A 16,250-nucleotide genomic window follows, 5' to 3' on the forward strand; every position below is an offset into this window, starting at 1 on the left:
GAGGGAAGTGATGACGATGCGGGAACGCAACCGGTGTCCGGGGGAATGTACAAAACAGAGACGGGAAGGTCAGCGGTCGGGCCCGAGATCAAAGTGAGGCGTGGCTCAGGACAGAGCCGGCCAGCCGGAAAGCACATAATTCCGTGAATCGAATCTTTCGATCCGTGAATCAAATCATTCGATCCGTGAATCGAAGCATTTGATCCGTGAATCGAAGCATTCGATCCGTGAATCGAATCATTCGATCCGTGAATCGAAGCATTCGATCCGTGAATCGAATGATTCAATTCCAGAATCAAATGGTTCGATTCGCAGATCGAATGATTCGATTCCAAAACCGAATGGTTTGATGCCAGGATCGAATGGTTTGATTCTCTTTTCTGATATAAAATCAAATAATGTGAACATTTAAAACAGGGAATTATTGTCGATTTATTGCATATAACATATGATTAAATAATCAAATATTATATGCGATAAATCAAATGTTATATGCAATAAATCAAATGTTATATGTGATAAATCGAATGTTATATGTGATAAATCGAATGTTATATGTAATAAATCAAATGTTATATGTGATAAATCAAATGTTATATGTGATAAATCGAATGTTATATGTAATAAATCAAATGTTATATGTGATAAATCGAATGTTATATGTAATAAATCAAATGTTATATGTGATAAATCGAATGTTATATGTGATCAAACCAACCATAAAACTAAAATCGAATTATGAAACAAAAAACATGCCATACAAACCAGTTAGCTACAGTTTTAGTCGATCAATATTGTCACACTAACACGAACTTAAAGGTTCGAGATAAAAAACCAGAAACGTGTGCACGATTCCATTCAGTGGCCCGACTTGTCCGGCTGATAGAGACACTCTCGACACCCTCAGTAAAGCTAACCAGTTTCTATGCAGGGTACACCAAAATGATGATCTAGTGGCACATCATTATTAAGCATTGTTTTTATAACACTTCTTAACAACCCTGGTTTGCTAGAGCTGCCTATGAACCATTACAGTTTGGCAGGTCAAAGTACTGGTACAATATAGCAGCTATACGGACTGTATATATATATACTAGTGTAGTACTACCAGTAGTATATACTAGTATACGGACTGTTCGTTCATACCATATCATCTCCCATGAACAGCATGGTGGCGACAGGGTCTCGACAGCGGGTGCTGCCGGCCGCCGGAAGCTGGTAGCACATGTGCAGCGCGCATTCCTCGTCCAACAGCACGTCGTGAAACCTCTGCGACGACTGCTGCAGCGTGACCTGTGCAGGCAGCGGTGACGAATTTGCATGCGCATACGCAGGACGCGGTAGGCGAGGGAGGAAGCCGCCTCGTAACAATTGCATCGATGGCTGTCGGAGCCAAAAAATGTAGGTGTCGGAGGTAACAGTCAGGCTATTAAGTTCTTACACGTGCCATCACACCTACGTGCATATGTAGTGGGCGATCAAGAGGTCTGCTTACTAGGATTGCATAGACCTTGGTCGGAGGAGGCGTAAATGATGTGTGACAGGGGTAACAATCAACGTTGACCTAGCCGTAAAAAGGGTGCAACACAGATAACAGTCGAGCTACGTTCTCGTGTGATTACGCCCACGTGTTTACAGCGCAAGGTGCTCCCGACCATCGTGTCAGCACTACCTGCGTCATAAGAGCTCCATGACTGATAACACTGCATTGATTTCGTGGAAATTTCCCATACATGGGGCCATGCCATATCACCTCTGATAAAGCATGTCAAATTTGCACAACTGATAACAGTGCTGTGATGAGTAGACATCGCATGAATGATCTTGTGAATATATGATATAATATATTTGTATGGTAAGGTCAAGGTGCACGTATGACTCGTACAGTTCATTACCTGAGCAAGAAGAGTGGGTATTTCCTTAGGGCTCTGTCTCAGTGTACGAGAGGAGCCATTGCTAGCAGTACAGGTTTTAGTCTTGTCGAAAGACACTTGTTCCCTTTCAGGCTGTACCTTCGGTTGCTGTGAAAGAAAGTGTAGCAGTAGTATAGAAGCTTTATTAGAGTTTCATGCTTGTTATCAGTGGTTTATTAACATGCAAATTTTATAACACTGGACGCAACCGGAAGCTACATTTCTTATCAACAAAAAAAATAAATATGTTTGTATACATACGTTGAGCAAGAGGGTTGAGGGGACCTTTTGATTGCAAATTTGAGTGGTACCAAAAAAAGTATGGGAACTGCTTTGCTAAAGATTAATGTGAGTGAAGTGCTTTCCAATAATCAAATTTTCTTTTAAACTCGATTTAAAATCGTCACATCACATGCATTTTTGATAATCAGAGTTATGCTATACAAAATCCTTACGTCACTCCGGTACCGCTCAAACAGCTTCTCTTCCAGCGCCTGCAGGCCCACGGTCGGCGTCGGTGGCAACGCGCTTGACAGGTTGATTGTGTCCTCAAATAGCGGGCGGTGGGCGGGTTTAGCCACCCCTGACAGGTGCTGTGCCACCGTGTAGCTGATCGCGGCGTTTCTCATCGCCAGCGGAGTCCTGATGGGGGCGCTGACAGCGCGTGCCTCCGCGCAGCGCCGGTGCACCTGCGGCGTCGCCAGCAGCGACGAGGTCAACCTCGCCGGGGTCGGAGCTACGCCGGCGCCCTCTGCATGCAGCAGCACAGCGGGCGCAAACGTCGCAGCGGGCGTGCGCGGCGGCTTCTTGACGGCCGTCGAGACGAACGGTGGAGCAAAGCTGTTGGTGAGACTGTAGTCTATGTGAGCGGCGGGCGTGCCGGCGAGGAGGCCAGCAATGACGGACGCATCTTCCTCGCGCGACAGACCGCCAGAGGCCGCCACCGGTGTCTCAGTCGCCGCCGTGGCTCTTCTACTGAGGGTGGCTGCAGCGGGCGCCTTGAACATGCCATCCTTCACAGTGGGCTCACAGCCATGCTCTACACGGGTCTTCACGGTGGGTTCAGAACCCCGCGGGCTGTCTGTGCGGGTCGTTGCGCTAGGTTCTAAACCACGGTGGCTCTCAGAGTGGCTCTTCCCAGAGAGGAAGCTCGAGTCTTGCTTCTTCGCTGCAGAAGAGCTTGACATCAGCGTCTGCAGCTCCCTCTGGAGAAGATCAATGCTGCCCTCTATATCAACGGTTTTGGAGATGCCGTGCGTGGCCCCGACAGAGGATGCCTGTAGCCGAAGCAGCTCCATCTGCTGCTTCTGGATCAGCTCCAGGCACTGCAGTATGTGCTGGCTCGTCGTGTCGTCGTAGAACAGGGGCCGCCTCGACTCGCCGACCTCCCTCGCCTCGCTCGCGCTCGTAGCGCTGCCGCTGTCGTTCGACTTTGCCTCGCGTGTCTCACTCGCCTCCGCGACGCAGCTTCTCGCGCTGTCCGAGGAGGTGCCACCTGCGACTGCTGGCTGCTGCTGTGAGGCGGTTCTCCCCAGACGTCGTCGATCTGTCACCTTCTCCGTCACCGACTCGGTGTCCTCTCTCCACGCTCTCACGCGCGGGTCGGTGCGCGCATTACGTGACCTACCAGACGCAGCCGCGCCTCGACCGAGACACCCCGCCAGCTCTCCAACGTTGTAACCGCACGGACGATTCGGCTGACGGTCATCCTCGCTGCTCTGCGTCCCCGACTCTGGCCGCTGCCGCTGCTGCTGCTGCTGAAGCTGATTCGGCTGACCACGATTCTGCGAGAGGATATGTCACAAATCATTTTAACAATACAACCGACATTGTTTGCTAACACCTCCCAACGAAAATCGTGTTTGCCTAACCCCTCGCTGCCATGCTCACCATAAAAATCGTGTTATCACATGTGCATATGTTATTGTGCATATCATGAGCATTAACTTGCATAGACAAATAATGTGGGAAAGATGCATGCAAACAATCAGAGTGAGAATTGGTTTAACCTTCCCGGTTGTCACATCTTGTGACATAATAAAGCTAATAAACTGACCTGTACAGTCCCACTGTGTGTTGTGTGCATGTGAGCAATCGGCTCGCTGATCGAGTCCGTAGTCCGATCGAGTAGGAAATCTTTGGCTCGACTGTGACCTTCACCGTTGTGACCTTCAGCTTCTGCTATCCGTTGAATTTCCAGCTCTAGGAGTTTCTCTTTCTCATCCAGCTCCTAAATTTAAACAGAAATATAAAACACTACATCTACAAAACTATTTGCAACAGCATGCAGCATTTTAAAGCTGTTACTTTATGTTCCCTTATTATTCTATAGACATATAAATAATCAGATATAGATTCTTATTATGTGCATAGATTTTAATGTTTTCCACCTTTAGCTGATTGAATACTGTCGTGTTTAGACCGAGGCTGTCGTCCAAGCTCGCACTGTTATCGGGACTGCATTCATAAGACCGGCAGCTTTCTCCAGCAATCGGCAATGGCGGATCCTCTCCAAAGGTCAATGTTTTGGCCACCACGTCCTACGAACAAAACACATTATACACAAACATACCCATACGCATGTGTACAGTATTAAACAGTATATCCGATGTACGAAAATTGAAAGATTCAGATAGCACTTACTATGTATTTTGATGTACACTACAGCTCTATAATATTGGTACATACATCTTTAAAAGTTAACCAAAATTATATCGATTTTTTTTGGTGTGAAAAACCTTTTGCACTCTGCTGTGCGATACATCTTTGTTGGCCATGTGATCCAAATTCTCCTGGTTCTTCTTCTTGCCTGTCTTTTGTTCAGTAGTGACTCTATCATTTTGCAGGACTGGTGAAGGTTTCATATCCTTGGGCACCCGACGTGCCTGCAGTAGAGGTACCCAACCATTCATTCCACACTTCCCTAATGACCCAAGTGAGAAACTACAACATACTCAAGCATTTCACTTCACAAGCACCATACGTCTGTACGTGGTTCTTTGCTCTTCTCAAGAACAAACGAAACTGTTTTCAAACTGCTAGTTGCTATCGAGTTATAATGCAGTGCTTATTAACTTAAATTACCATTCTTTGTGCACTCATCTTCTGCGTGCTACTAACTTTTGGCTCCATGTGGCCAAAGACGTTAGTTATCCGCACTGAGTCGTATATCGACAGCCTGCTAGTCCTCTGTAGAAGCATGGATGTTGGGCTGGTGACCATAGCTTTGGGTGTGTAAGCATTATACAAGGATGACCTACAAATATGAAATGAGAATGTGAATATACACACACACACGTACAAGCACGCACGCACGCACGCACAGGCACGCACGCACACACACACAACCACACACGCACACATATATACATATACATATATGCCAATAACGTTGGGTATATATAAATATGGTGTTACTCATATTTATTCTAATTTTTCTGTGAGATCTGTGTTCATTCTGTGTATATTGTGTTTCAAAATTATGAATCTTAAACATATAATGTGATATTATAGCGCTATCAATCTGTTATTAAAATTATCTATACTGAAGTTGTTAGGGCATCAAATCAGTGAGTGCTCGCAACTCAACAAATTATTGTAACTCTGACATGCCTGGTTGCATGAGCCCTCTCCTGTGCTGGCATCCTCATTGCTGCCGGTGTATGTTTGTTACCATGGTTACTCTGTTGAACCTTGCCATGTAGTGACGGTCGGAGAGGTGCTACAGTGGCAACACATATAAAATTGTGATTTCCCAAATCTTTGCAATATCTACTATACCTTTAGTGAAGAGTAAATTTCATGACACACAGTTGTTCCTCGGGAGTACTCGTTTACTTCAAACTTTATAAACTAGAGACAAGGTATTCTACTAATCCTATGCCTAATGTATTAGAGAGGTCCCATTACAATTTTTCAAATAGCTAAATACATGCCTAATTAATAATTATAATTATAATTAATAATACCTGATGCTTGTATCCATAACACAAAGCAGTGTGATTGATTACAGAACGGAATAACAAACATTATACATACATACATATATAAATATATAAACATTAACTTGCCATCATTTTCATCATTCTCATCCAACTCAGAAAACACTCGTTTCATTCTGTCTCTGTATGAAGTGTAAAATTCGTTAGCATTTTGGTATGGTCGAGAAACAGCATCATATATAGACATTCTTGGCCCCTAAGTAAAAAAAAAACATGGAAAACCAATCAATGCTCACACTTAAACCAGTTCTTGCCTACAACAAAAACATTCATTTTATAAAGATCTATCAGTCACCTGTGAAATAACATATGGCTATAGACACACCTGAGCTGAAGTTAACTTACTACGATAAACATTGGCAAAAATATGTGAAAGCTAGAAAGACACACAATTCTGATATAACGCAGACTATTTTTTGGAAACTGAAACAAAGTAGATGTTGCGATGCGATGCAATCTATACCAATGCAAGCTGCAAAGTTTTGCAAGACAAGTTGAGCAGAGCTCACCTCTCTAGGCTGCTGCTGTTTTCGTGTACTCCTACCGCCATATGTCTGTCGGGTTATATTGTTGGCCACTGGCTGCTTCCGGAGGGCTCCAGCAATACCCGTATTATCGATTATGCTTGCCAGGGCATTATTGTCGACTTCAAATTCAATGTTATATGCTGAAATATGAAACACGTGTTTCTTTCCTCCCGACATTCTGAATTTCTCTGATATATAAATGTGCTGAATAGAATATGTGTAATTACAATATGATACTAATTAATGCTGATGGTTCGTTTACCATAACTTTGGATTATAGATAAATGATGCTTTCATGGGATATTCTTATCACAAACTCCCGCTATATTACCTTCCTGCTCTTCCACAAATGATTTTCTCGGCTTCTTACTGGAGCCGATCAACCCATTGCTTCTATTCCCCGACTTCTGCTGTATGTTTGTCCGGCTAGAGTTACCAGATGAATCATTGTTGAGTCGTGTGCGTAAAAAATCGCTTGGAAGCTGACCTAGAACACGTCTCGACTGGGGGGTGCTGGGAGTTTTATGCTGGATGCGTTGAGTGCCCGATTTTGCAGTGTGCTCACTACCTTTTCTATTTCTGAAAAGACGATTGCAGAATGTGTACCTACAGTAAATCAGTTTCAATATAACTACATGCCTAGCAATATGATCCATCAACTGTCACATGGGCTTTGCAACGTTTGACATACTGTTAGACTAATGCATTAGAACTTTAGATAGGCACTTAGCTTTAATTGTGTATCTCACTAAAAAATAGATGTTACAAAATTGAAAGGTACATAAATCATAACGGCCCACATTTTAAGCAATCATGGGAAACTTCCTATCAGTATTAGGAAAAAACGCTCTGGAATATATTTTCTCATGATAGCAATTGGATTTTATGCAAAACCTAAATGCAAAAGAACATTCCTTACTCATTTTTCTCACCTACCATGTAACCTAGTCATTTAAATGCATGTATACTTGAAAAGAAACACTTGAAGGACTATACCTAGGTACAGCAGCTATAGTCGCTCTGCCTTGTAACACTGAATGTTGTGAGAGACCTTCATGCTTCAAAATACTCTGTAGTGCCTCCGGATCAGCTTCAAAGTCCTGCTCCCATAGAACATCCTTTGGCTGGGTAGGTGCATAACTCAATTGACTATTGAAATCAAACTCGTGCACCTGATAAAAAAATATCCAGTAAGATTGGAATGAAAATAGCCAACTAATCTTTATAGCAATTTAAGATGACACAATTATGCAGATATCTGTCTTGATGTACTTATATAGGAAAATCTTCTAAACAGTATAATTTTATAAACCGACATGTATATATACTAAATTAATGACCATTTTGCTGTGAAACCGAGTTGTCTTTAAACTACAACCATCCTTACACTGGTATTGGCTTTTTTGCAGCACAACTTCCCTCTATCGAGTTGTGATTGCCACTGCTGATGAAGCTGATTGAAGTTTGGGATAGGCTTAACCCGGCTCGTCTTGCTGTTCACATTTGAGGGTTTGGAGCTTATAGTTGCTAATTTAGATTTAGAAACAATGAAGGATGATCTCCCAGCTAAAATTGAGTCTCTAGTTCTGCTGCCAACTGGGCGAGGAAGTTTACTGAAAAAAAATAAAACTTCAACATTAATAATATTTATATTACCATTTGGTTGCCACATTATTCTTGCATAGTAATAGTGCCTCATCGCTTTAAGAAACAGTCATGTATTTTAAGACAGCTGTTATTCTCACAGCTGCCTCAAGCTGCATTCATAATGATATTAAATTTGCATGGCAATATATATACAGATTAGCTCTACTTAAATAGCTCTTCGCTCTGCCAGAGATGAAGCATAGGGGCTCATAACTATAGTGATATATATGCTCATGTTGGCAACACACTTCCCATACATGTATTCAACCATTTAGCTGATCAATTTGATGTTATTACGAGATTATAATATTATCAAGAGCTTGATCATTATACATGTATGTATTATTAGCGACTAATTTCAACCGAATTATTTTAGCGAAAATCATACTCCTCTGCCTCTAATGTTTCTACCTTTTCCATCAGACATTTCTTAACACTATACTTAAAACTAGAATAAACAGAATTTGTCCTAACTTGCTGTGGTAGAGAGTTCCAAGCTTCAATTGCAGTTTTTCCCACTGCTTCCCACCCTCGGTTTAAAAATAGACATCTCACCTTCCCTTGTATTGAAACTATGGACTTCTGACGTTAACATGGAACCTTCTCTGTCATATACTGTGGGCCAAGATTATGTAATATTTTAAAAACGCTATTGACCTTCAGTTGCATTACCCTGAACTCTACAGGTACCCAATTTACAGCCTTGAACTCTCTAGCACCTATGTGTATTCTAGTACCTACTACCTAGGTTGAGAACACATCTAATTACTAATGGCTTTATTTTGACACCCTTGCAGGTTAGCCCTTGTGCGCTTTGTGAGACTGCTGTACCATATACTGCTTGCATAGTCAAAATGACATATTGAATGGAAGAAACTAGTAATCTTTTACATGCCGTGTTTAAATACATAGCTTTTCTGGAAAGAAATTTCATTCAAATTCAAAATTCAAATCTATTGTTAACCTTTTTTACAACCTTAATTCCCGTTACCTCACCACTCATGGAGTCTTCCAAGTCTATTCCTAGATACTTAACTGTATTTTTATGTGCAATTGCCACCCCATTACATCTGATATCCAGTTTTGGATTATCCCTGAGTTTGTGTTTAGTTCCAAAAAAATGGAAGTCTGTTTTTCCAAGATGCAAGGATAAATTATTATCATTGAGCCAATTATTAATGGAATGCAATTCTCTACTTAATTCTTCATGTATAGCCTGTACCTCTGTCCCTGAAACTACTAAGGCCGAATCGTCAGCATATAATAAAAGCTTGACGTTAACTGCCTTTGCCATGTTATTAACATAAATCAGAAATAACAGAGGACCCAAAATCGAGCCTTGTGGTACTCAACATGCAATAGGGTCCTTATTAGAGAAGGTATACCTCCTACATCAGTTATTTAGCTTCTACCAGAGAGATAAGCACCGAACCATTTTACAGTCCTAATATCCATTCCCATAATTTGAGCTTGGTAGTAGAATTTTATGTCAAGCAGTATATCATAAAGCTTTTTGAAGATCTTAAATAAAGGGCGGCCGCGCCCGCCCCCCCGGTGCGCCGCCAGCCGGTGGCCGGTCGCCCGGCCCGGGGGCGCGCGGGCCCCGCCCGCCCCCCGGGCCGGCGGCGGCGCAAATACAGATACGATTCTTTTGTCCGACTGCATTACGAGAAAATGAGTTAGATGAATTAAGACTTGTGTGCCAGTGAGAAAAATTATGAATCTAAAGGCATATTGGAACTCCGTACGAGCAACTGAAATTTTTATTAAATATTTGCTCTACGTTATAGGCTAGCTATCGCTCTTGAAAACTCTTGGACATGAACACTGAAAATTGACACAGGCACTATATAGTTTCCGGATCTGTTTTGCATGTTTTTATGTATCGAATGACCCTTCCGAAGCTCATGTCATCAGGGATTTTTCCTTATGGATGAATGACTGTGTGATTACATGTTACAGAGCTGAGCAATATAACGTTGGTCATCTTTTATAGAATTTTGCGGGAATATATCTAACCCAATTAGCCTTACGCAGTGACCTTATTAATGTTTGTTCAGGCACCCGTACTCTTCGCATCTCCCACGTTTGTATAAAGTAGAATGAATTTGTCTGGCTATCACCTCTGGTCGGCCTAGATGAATAAATAATTTTAACGAGTGGCTAGAGTAACGGTGGAGCCGTCGGTGTTCAAGCCCCTTTTCTTGGCGTTGATGTTAGGGTTAGGGTAGATTAGGGTTAGGGCTTAGGTTTGAGGGTTATGGTTAGGGTTGAGGTTTAGGTAGGTTAGGGTTCTGAGCTCCACTAAACTCTCAAATCGTGAAATTTGATTTCCCAAGGCGTTTATTTGCGAATCTGCGCCACCGCGTGCCATACTTTGTCTCGTTAATATGAAAGCCGACATGGACTCCCGTAACCGTAGCCTCGGAGACATTAAGATACGGCTACCGTAGCCCGTAGCCACTTTCCGTAATTTTAAGACTAATCTCATCATAAGTCGCCTTCCTTGTTGTGGTAATCTCACCAATGTTGAGGCGCCACACTTGTTGAAATACTGTTTAAAATTAAGTTTGTCAAACAATTGAGTTCGTCAAATGCTTCACATTTGAATGTGTCAAACATATATTTTCTCATAATTTTTTTAGCCTGCTAGTATAGTATATAGGTGGGGCGAGTGACGTAATTCCCTTAGCAATACGTCGGTGGGCCGCGAGCGATGAAAAAAGCGCGAACCGCTGGAGCGTCTATATTAAGCCGGTACCAGAGATGATCTGTACTCATATATTTTGGCTAATAGTATAGATCTGACCTAATCGTGGGCGTTCAATAAGATCTAATATTGACAGAGATGTATAGCTAAGACATGTCTATAGGTATCTAGAATGGTATTAAATGCAGAAAGTCTCCGTACGGCTTGAATTCATAACTACTACAGCTGGAATATTGGGTTTATTGACACAGCGAAGCGGCAACAAATTAGTCATGCTATTTTTTTTTTTTTTTTTTTGTTTGTCCCTTGCACGATTAGTTACGGCGCGCAGAAGCAAAATTCAGGATGATTTAAATTTTTAATAATTCTTAGTATTCACTCTATAGACTACATGTCTTTAGCTTATACTCTCGTGAATATTGCAGTAATTGAGAACGATTAGTGCATTATATTGAGCAAATATATGTGTAGGTAATCTCCGGAGTATCGGCTTGAACGTGCCGGACCGCCTGAAGTGGAGTGCCGATGCTGTTCAAGAGTAGAGATGATGTCCAGGATTGAGACTATGTCATTTTCCGTAAGATGGTGGGGTAGCCGCATTTTCAACTGCGAGCACGGGTGTTCTTAAGGGTCTTCTTCTGTTTCATTTTTCGACCGAGAAACATTATGTGGACTTCAGCAGAAGTGTGCAAAAACTGCTTTTTCAGCGAGAGCTACTCGCCCGTTTTCGACACTGTTTTCCACCATTGGCTACGGCCGTCTCGTTCTCGTTGACTGAATTGCTGGTTGCCATGCGTCTCTCCTCTCGAGCTAGGCAGCTCAAAGAATGATCATATTCTTGTCACTTGAAGAGGACTGTGATTGGCGGCATCCAACACCACAATGTATTTAAATTCAGCTTGGCCTATGGCGCTGCGTGGCATTGAGCGTGTGTTACTACGGGTTGTTCATTGGCTCGAATCTACATCCGGTCAAATAGTCAAAAGTTCCCGGATGTCCGCCCGCACCTATACCACGCCCAAGTTACTGATTCCCTTATTTTTCATTCTCATACTCTTCAAAGTCTGCCATAATTTGTTAGGGTCATTTTTGTGGTCCTCAACCTTTTCCGTATAGTAAGTAGCGCTGAGAGGGTCTATGTCCCCCAGGGTACTGCCGGAACGTATCCTGGGTACGGTCCGGTATACCGGAACGTACCCAGGTACTATGTAATATGCCGGACAGTACCTCGCCTACTTCACTAACGAGTCTAGGGAGTCGCCTACGCCTACTCCCTAACTCTAACCCGGCCTAACTCTAACCCTAATCCTAACCCGGCCTAACTCTAACCCTTATCCTAACCCGGCCTAACTCTAACCCTAATCCTAACCCGGCCTAACTCTAACCCTAATCCTAACCCGGCCTAACTCTAACCCTAATCCTAACCCGGCCTAACTCTAACCCTTATCCTAACCCGGCCTAACTCTAACCCTAATCCTAACCCTAACCATATCAAATAGTGACCATGGTACGTTCCGGCAGTACCCTGGGGGACATAGACCCTATGAGCGTAAGTAGCCTTTGCTTTCTTAATTTTATTTTGAACTTTGTTTCTAAGCAATCTAAAATCCTTGTATGTAAATTCATCTTTACTCCTCTTATGAAGCAGTAATTTTCTATCTTGTTCCAGAATAAGCTCCCTAATCTCACAATCAAACCATGGCTCAGTTCTTTGTTTAGATACAATAATGTAACCCAAACCCAAAAGAGGATAGGGGTTACATTATTACCCCCTATCCTCTTGGGTTTGGGTTACATTATTGTATCTATTCTTTGTTATATTCTAACTTGTTTAATAGGGGCGACAGTGTCAGATTTAGATCAGTGTTAGATTTGTAACGCTGGTTTGTTGCCAGCTTGCCATTTAAACGCTAGGCCTAGCTGTCAATCAAGAAGTTACCGGCTATAGAAATAGTAATAATAACAAATTGAAAATAGTACTATGTCAGCATGTTAGTAATGCCAAATGTTATTCTAGTTACCTCTTTGCCTTTGATGACATCTGGTATAGATAAATTGATGCTGACTGCCGATATAGCTGCAAAATTGTTACAAAATATGCAGTAAGTGTACTAAAGCCAGTTATTTTCTTCGTGGCTGAGGGTTTTGTAATCCCACTTTAAACAGCATTGCCTTACCCACCAATCGAAGCTTACCTCTTGTATAGAGTAACCAATCACAGATGCCATAACAAATGTTAGCGTGGGCACCGGTCATGTAGGGGGCGCCATCTATAGCTCCATCCAGCAGTCTCAGCAGTCCAGCAGTCACTGACAAAGATCGTAGAGTGAATGGCACTACGGCACTATAGGATCTTTGGTCACTGAGTCTTCGAATGGCACCACTCACCACTGAGCTGTAATAACTCTGTTATATACAGCCCAGTGGATTGTACACTAATCATATGTGCTTCAAAGACATACAACACATAGATAGACTGTAGATGCAATAATGTAATACAACATTATTATTTTACTTTGCTGGGTTACATTATTGAATCTAAATAGACATGCAGATGCTGCTTTTTCACGAACGCTTGGGCACGAGCCAAGGGGGCACCCGGCAGTTAGATGCGATATATGAACTCTCTAGCACCTATGTGTATTCTAGTACCTACTACCTAGGTTGAGAACACATCTAATTACTAATGGCTTTATTTTGACACCCTTGCAGGTTAGCCCTTGTGCGCTTTGTGAGACTGCTGTACCATATACTGCTTGCATAGTCAAAATGACATATTGAATGGAAGAAACTAGTAATCTTTTACATGCCGTGTTTAAATACATAGCTTTTCTGGAAAGAAATTTCATTCAAATTCAAAATTCAAATCTATTGTTAACCTTTTTTACAACCTTAATTCCCGTTACCTCACCACTCATGGAGTCTTCCAAGTCTATTCCTAGATACTTAACTGTATTTTTATGTGCAATTGCCACCCCATTACATCTGATATCCAGTTTTGGATTATCCCTGAGTTTGTGTTTAGTTCCAAAAAAATGGAAGTCTGTTTTTCCAAGATGCAAGGATAAATTATTATCATTGAGCCAATTATTAATGGAATGCAATTCTCTACTTAATTCTTCATGTATAGCCTGTACCTCTGTCCCTGAAACTACTAAGGCCGAATCGTCAGCATATAATAAAAGCTTGACGTTAACTGCCTTTGCCATGTTATTAACATAAATCAGAAATAACAGAGGACCCAAAATCGAGCCTTGTGGTACTCAACATGCAATAGGGTCCTTATTAGAGAAGGTATACCTCCTACATCAGTTATTTAGCTTCTACCAGAGAGATAAGCACCGAACCATTTTACAGTCCTAATATCCATTCCCATAATTTTTAGCTTGGCTAGTAGAATTTTATGGTCAACAGTATATCAAAAGCTTTTTGAAGATCTAATAAAATCATACCAGATAGATTTCCTTTGTCCAACTCATTACGAATAATATCAGTTAGATGAATTAAACTTGTGTCAGTTGAGAAATTTGATCTAAAGCCAGATTGGAACTCGTACAGCAATGAATTTTCTATTAAATATTTCTCTACGTTATAGGCTAGCTATTCGCTCTTGGAAAACTTTGGACATGACACTTAAAATTGACACAGGCCTATATAGTTTCCGGTTTCTGTTTTGCTATTTTTTTTATGTATCGGAATGACCCTTCCGAAGGCTCATGTCATCAGGGATTTTTCCTTGGATGAATGACATGTTGATTACATGTGTAAGAGCTAAGCAAATATAACGTTTGATCCATCTTTTATAAATTTTGCGGGAATATTATCTAACCCAATAGCCTTACCAGTACCTGTATTAATGTTTTTCAGCACCCGTACCTCTTCCTCTCCCACCGTTGTAAAAGTAAATAAATTTTCTACTATGCACCTTTGTCCCTAGATAATAATATAATTTTAACGCAGTGGTTAGAGGTACGGTAGCCGTCGGTCGTTCAAGCCCCTTTTTGGCGTTATGGTTAGGGTTAGGGTTAGGGTTAGGTTTAGGGTTATGGTTAGGGTTAGGTTTAGGGTTAGGGTTAGGTTTAGGGTTATGGTTAGGGTTAGGTTTAGGGTTAGGGTTCTAGCTCACCTAAACTCTCAAATCGTGAATTTATTTCCCAAGGCGTTATTTCGAAATCTGGCGCCACCGCCGCCATCTTTGTCTCGTTAAGTATGAAAGCGAATGGACTCCCGTACCCGTAGCCTCGAGACATTAAGATACGGCTACCGTACCCGTAGCCACTGCCTAATTTTAAAGACTAATCTCATCATACGTCCCTTCCTTTTGTGGTAGATCGTTCACCAAGTTTGAGGCCACACTTGTGAAATACTTATTAAAATTATTTGCAACAATTGATTCGTCAAATGCTTCAAATGTCAAAACAACTCATCGAATCCGCTGGGAGCGTCTATATTCAAGCCGGTACGGGAGATGACTGTACGCATATATTTGCTAAAGTAATAGATTGACTAATCGTGCGTCAATAAACTCAATATTCACAGAGAGTATAGCCAAGACATGTGTCTATAGGTATCTAGAATGTATTATGCAAAAGATCTCCCGTACCGGCTTAAATTCATACTACTACTAGCTGTGAATATTGAGTTTATTGACACACGAAGCGGCACAATTAGTCATGCTAGTCCTGCACGATTAGTTATGCGCGCAGAAGCAAATTTCAGATGATTAAATTTTTAATATTCTAGATACCTATAGACACATGTCTTAGCTATACTCTCTGTGAATATTGAGTTTATTGATGCACGATTAGTCAATATATTAGCAAATATATGTGTACCGTAATCTCCCGTACCGGCTTGAACGGCCGATCGCCTGAATGGAGCCGCTGCTGTTCAAGAATAGAGATGATGNGTACCCGCGCCGCCCTCGAATATATATATATATATATATATATAAGTGTAGGGGGACACTTGTGTTGGTTTACATTAGTTATTGTATCTAGTGCGCATACAGCACGTACCTACGGCGGATTGCGAGACAGCTCTTGCCACTGTCAATCACGTAGGATATAAGAGGTCCGTGGCATAAATGTAAAGAACGGGCAATGGTTGGAGGTTTGGTGTTGACTCTGTTGGTGCTCGTAAATTTGGGATCTGCCTTTTCAGAGTTGGACGTTCGTACGTATAACCTTTTTATTCTCGCTGTTGTATCGCTTCCTATGATATAGACGACAATTATCAGGGGTTAATAATGACAAAACTTTGTCATTATTAACCCCTGCAATTATGTATATCGCATCTGCTGTGTGAGCGCGAATCCCGCGAATGAGCCTCGTAGCACTATTATATATATATATATATATATTGTGTTTGAGTGTGTGTGTGTGTGTGTGTGTGTGTGTGTGTGTGTGTGTGTGTGTGTGTGTGTGTGTCGTGTCGTGTGTGTAGTGTGTGT

The 16,250-nt window shown here is 41.8% G+C and overlaps 1 protein-coding gene across 1 annotated transcript in view; it reads right to left on the minus strand.

Moving 5' to 3' along the window:
• The window catches only part of LOC106817128, a 16,584-nt gene extending 3,619 nt beyond the window's left edge, over positions 1–12,965 (minus strand). Inside the window, exons 1-14 of the mRNA XM_014821775.1 lie at positions 12,820–12,965; positions 7,829–8,054; positions 7,438–7,613; positions 6,773–7,020; positions 6,424–6,581; positions 5,984–6,110; positions 5,526–5,634; positions 4,998–5,169; positions 4,652–4,798; positions 4,304–4,453; positions 3,970–4,143; positions 2,369–3,697; positions 1,896–2,021; positions 1,147–1,293 (exon numbers count right to left, since the gene is read on the minus strand). Of these exons, the coding sequence (XP_014677261.1) occupies positions 1,147–1,293; positions 1,896–2,021; positions 2,369–3,697; positions 3,970–4,143; positions 4,304–4,453; positions 4,652–4,798; positions 4,998–5,169; positions 5,526–5,634; positions 5,984–6,110; positions 6,424–6,581; positions 6,773–7,020; positions 7,438–7,613; positions 7,829–8,054; positions 12,820–12,839 (3,309 nt within the window). The 5' untranslated portion in view covers positions 12,840–12,965. The remainder of the gene's footprint in view (positions 1–1,146; positions 1,294–1,895; positions 2,022–2,368; positions 3,698–3,969; positions 4,144–4,303; positions 4,454–4,651; positions 4,799–4,997; positions 5,170–5,525; positions 5,635–5,983; positions 6,111–6,423; positions 6,582–6,772; positions 7,021–7,437; positions 7,614–7,828; positions 8,055–12,819) is intronic.
• Between the last annotated feature and the right edge of the window lie 3,285 nt (positions 12,966–16,250).

Source organism: Priapulus caudatus, unplaced genomic scaffold (genome assembly GCF_000485595.1).
Source record: "Priapulus caudatus unplaced genomic scaffold, Priapulus_caudatus-5.0.1 Scaffold1603, whole genome shotgun sequence".
In the NCBI taxonomy this organism is placed as follows: domain Eukaryota; kingdom Metazoa; phylum Priapulida; class Priapulimorpha; order Priapulimorphida; family Priapulidae; genus Priapulus; species Priapulus caudatus.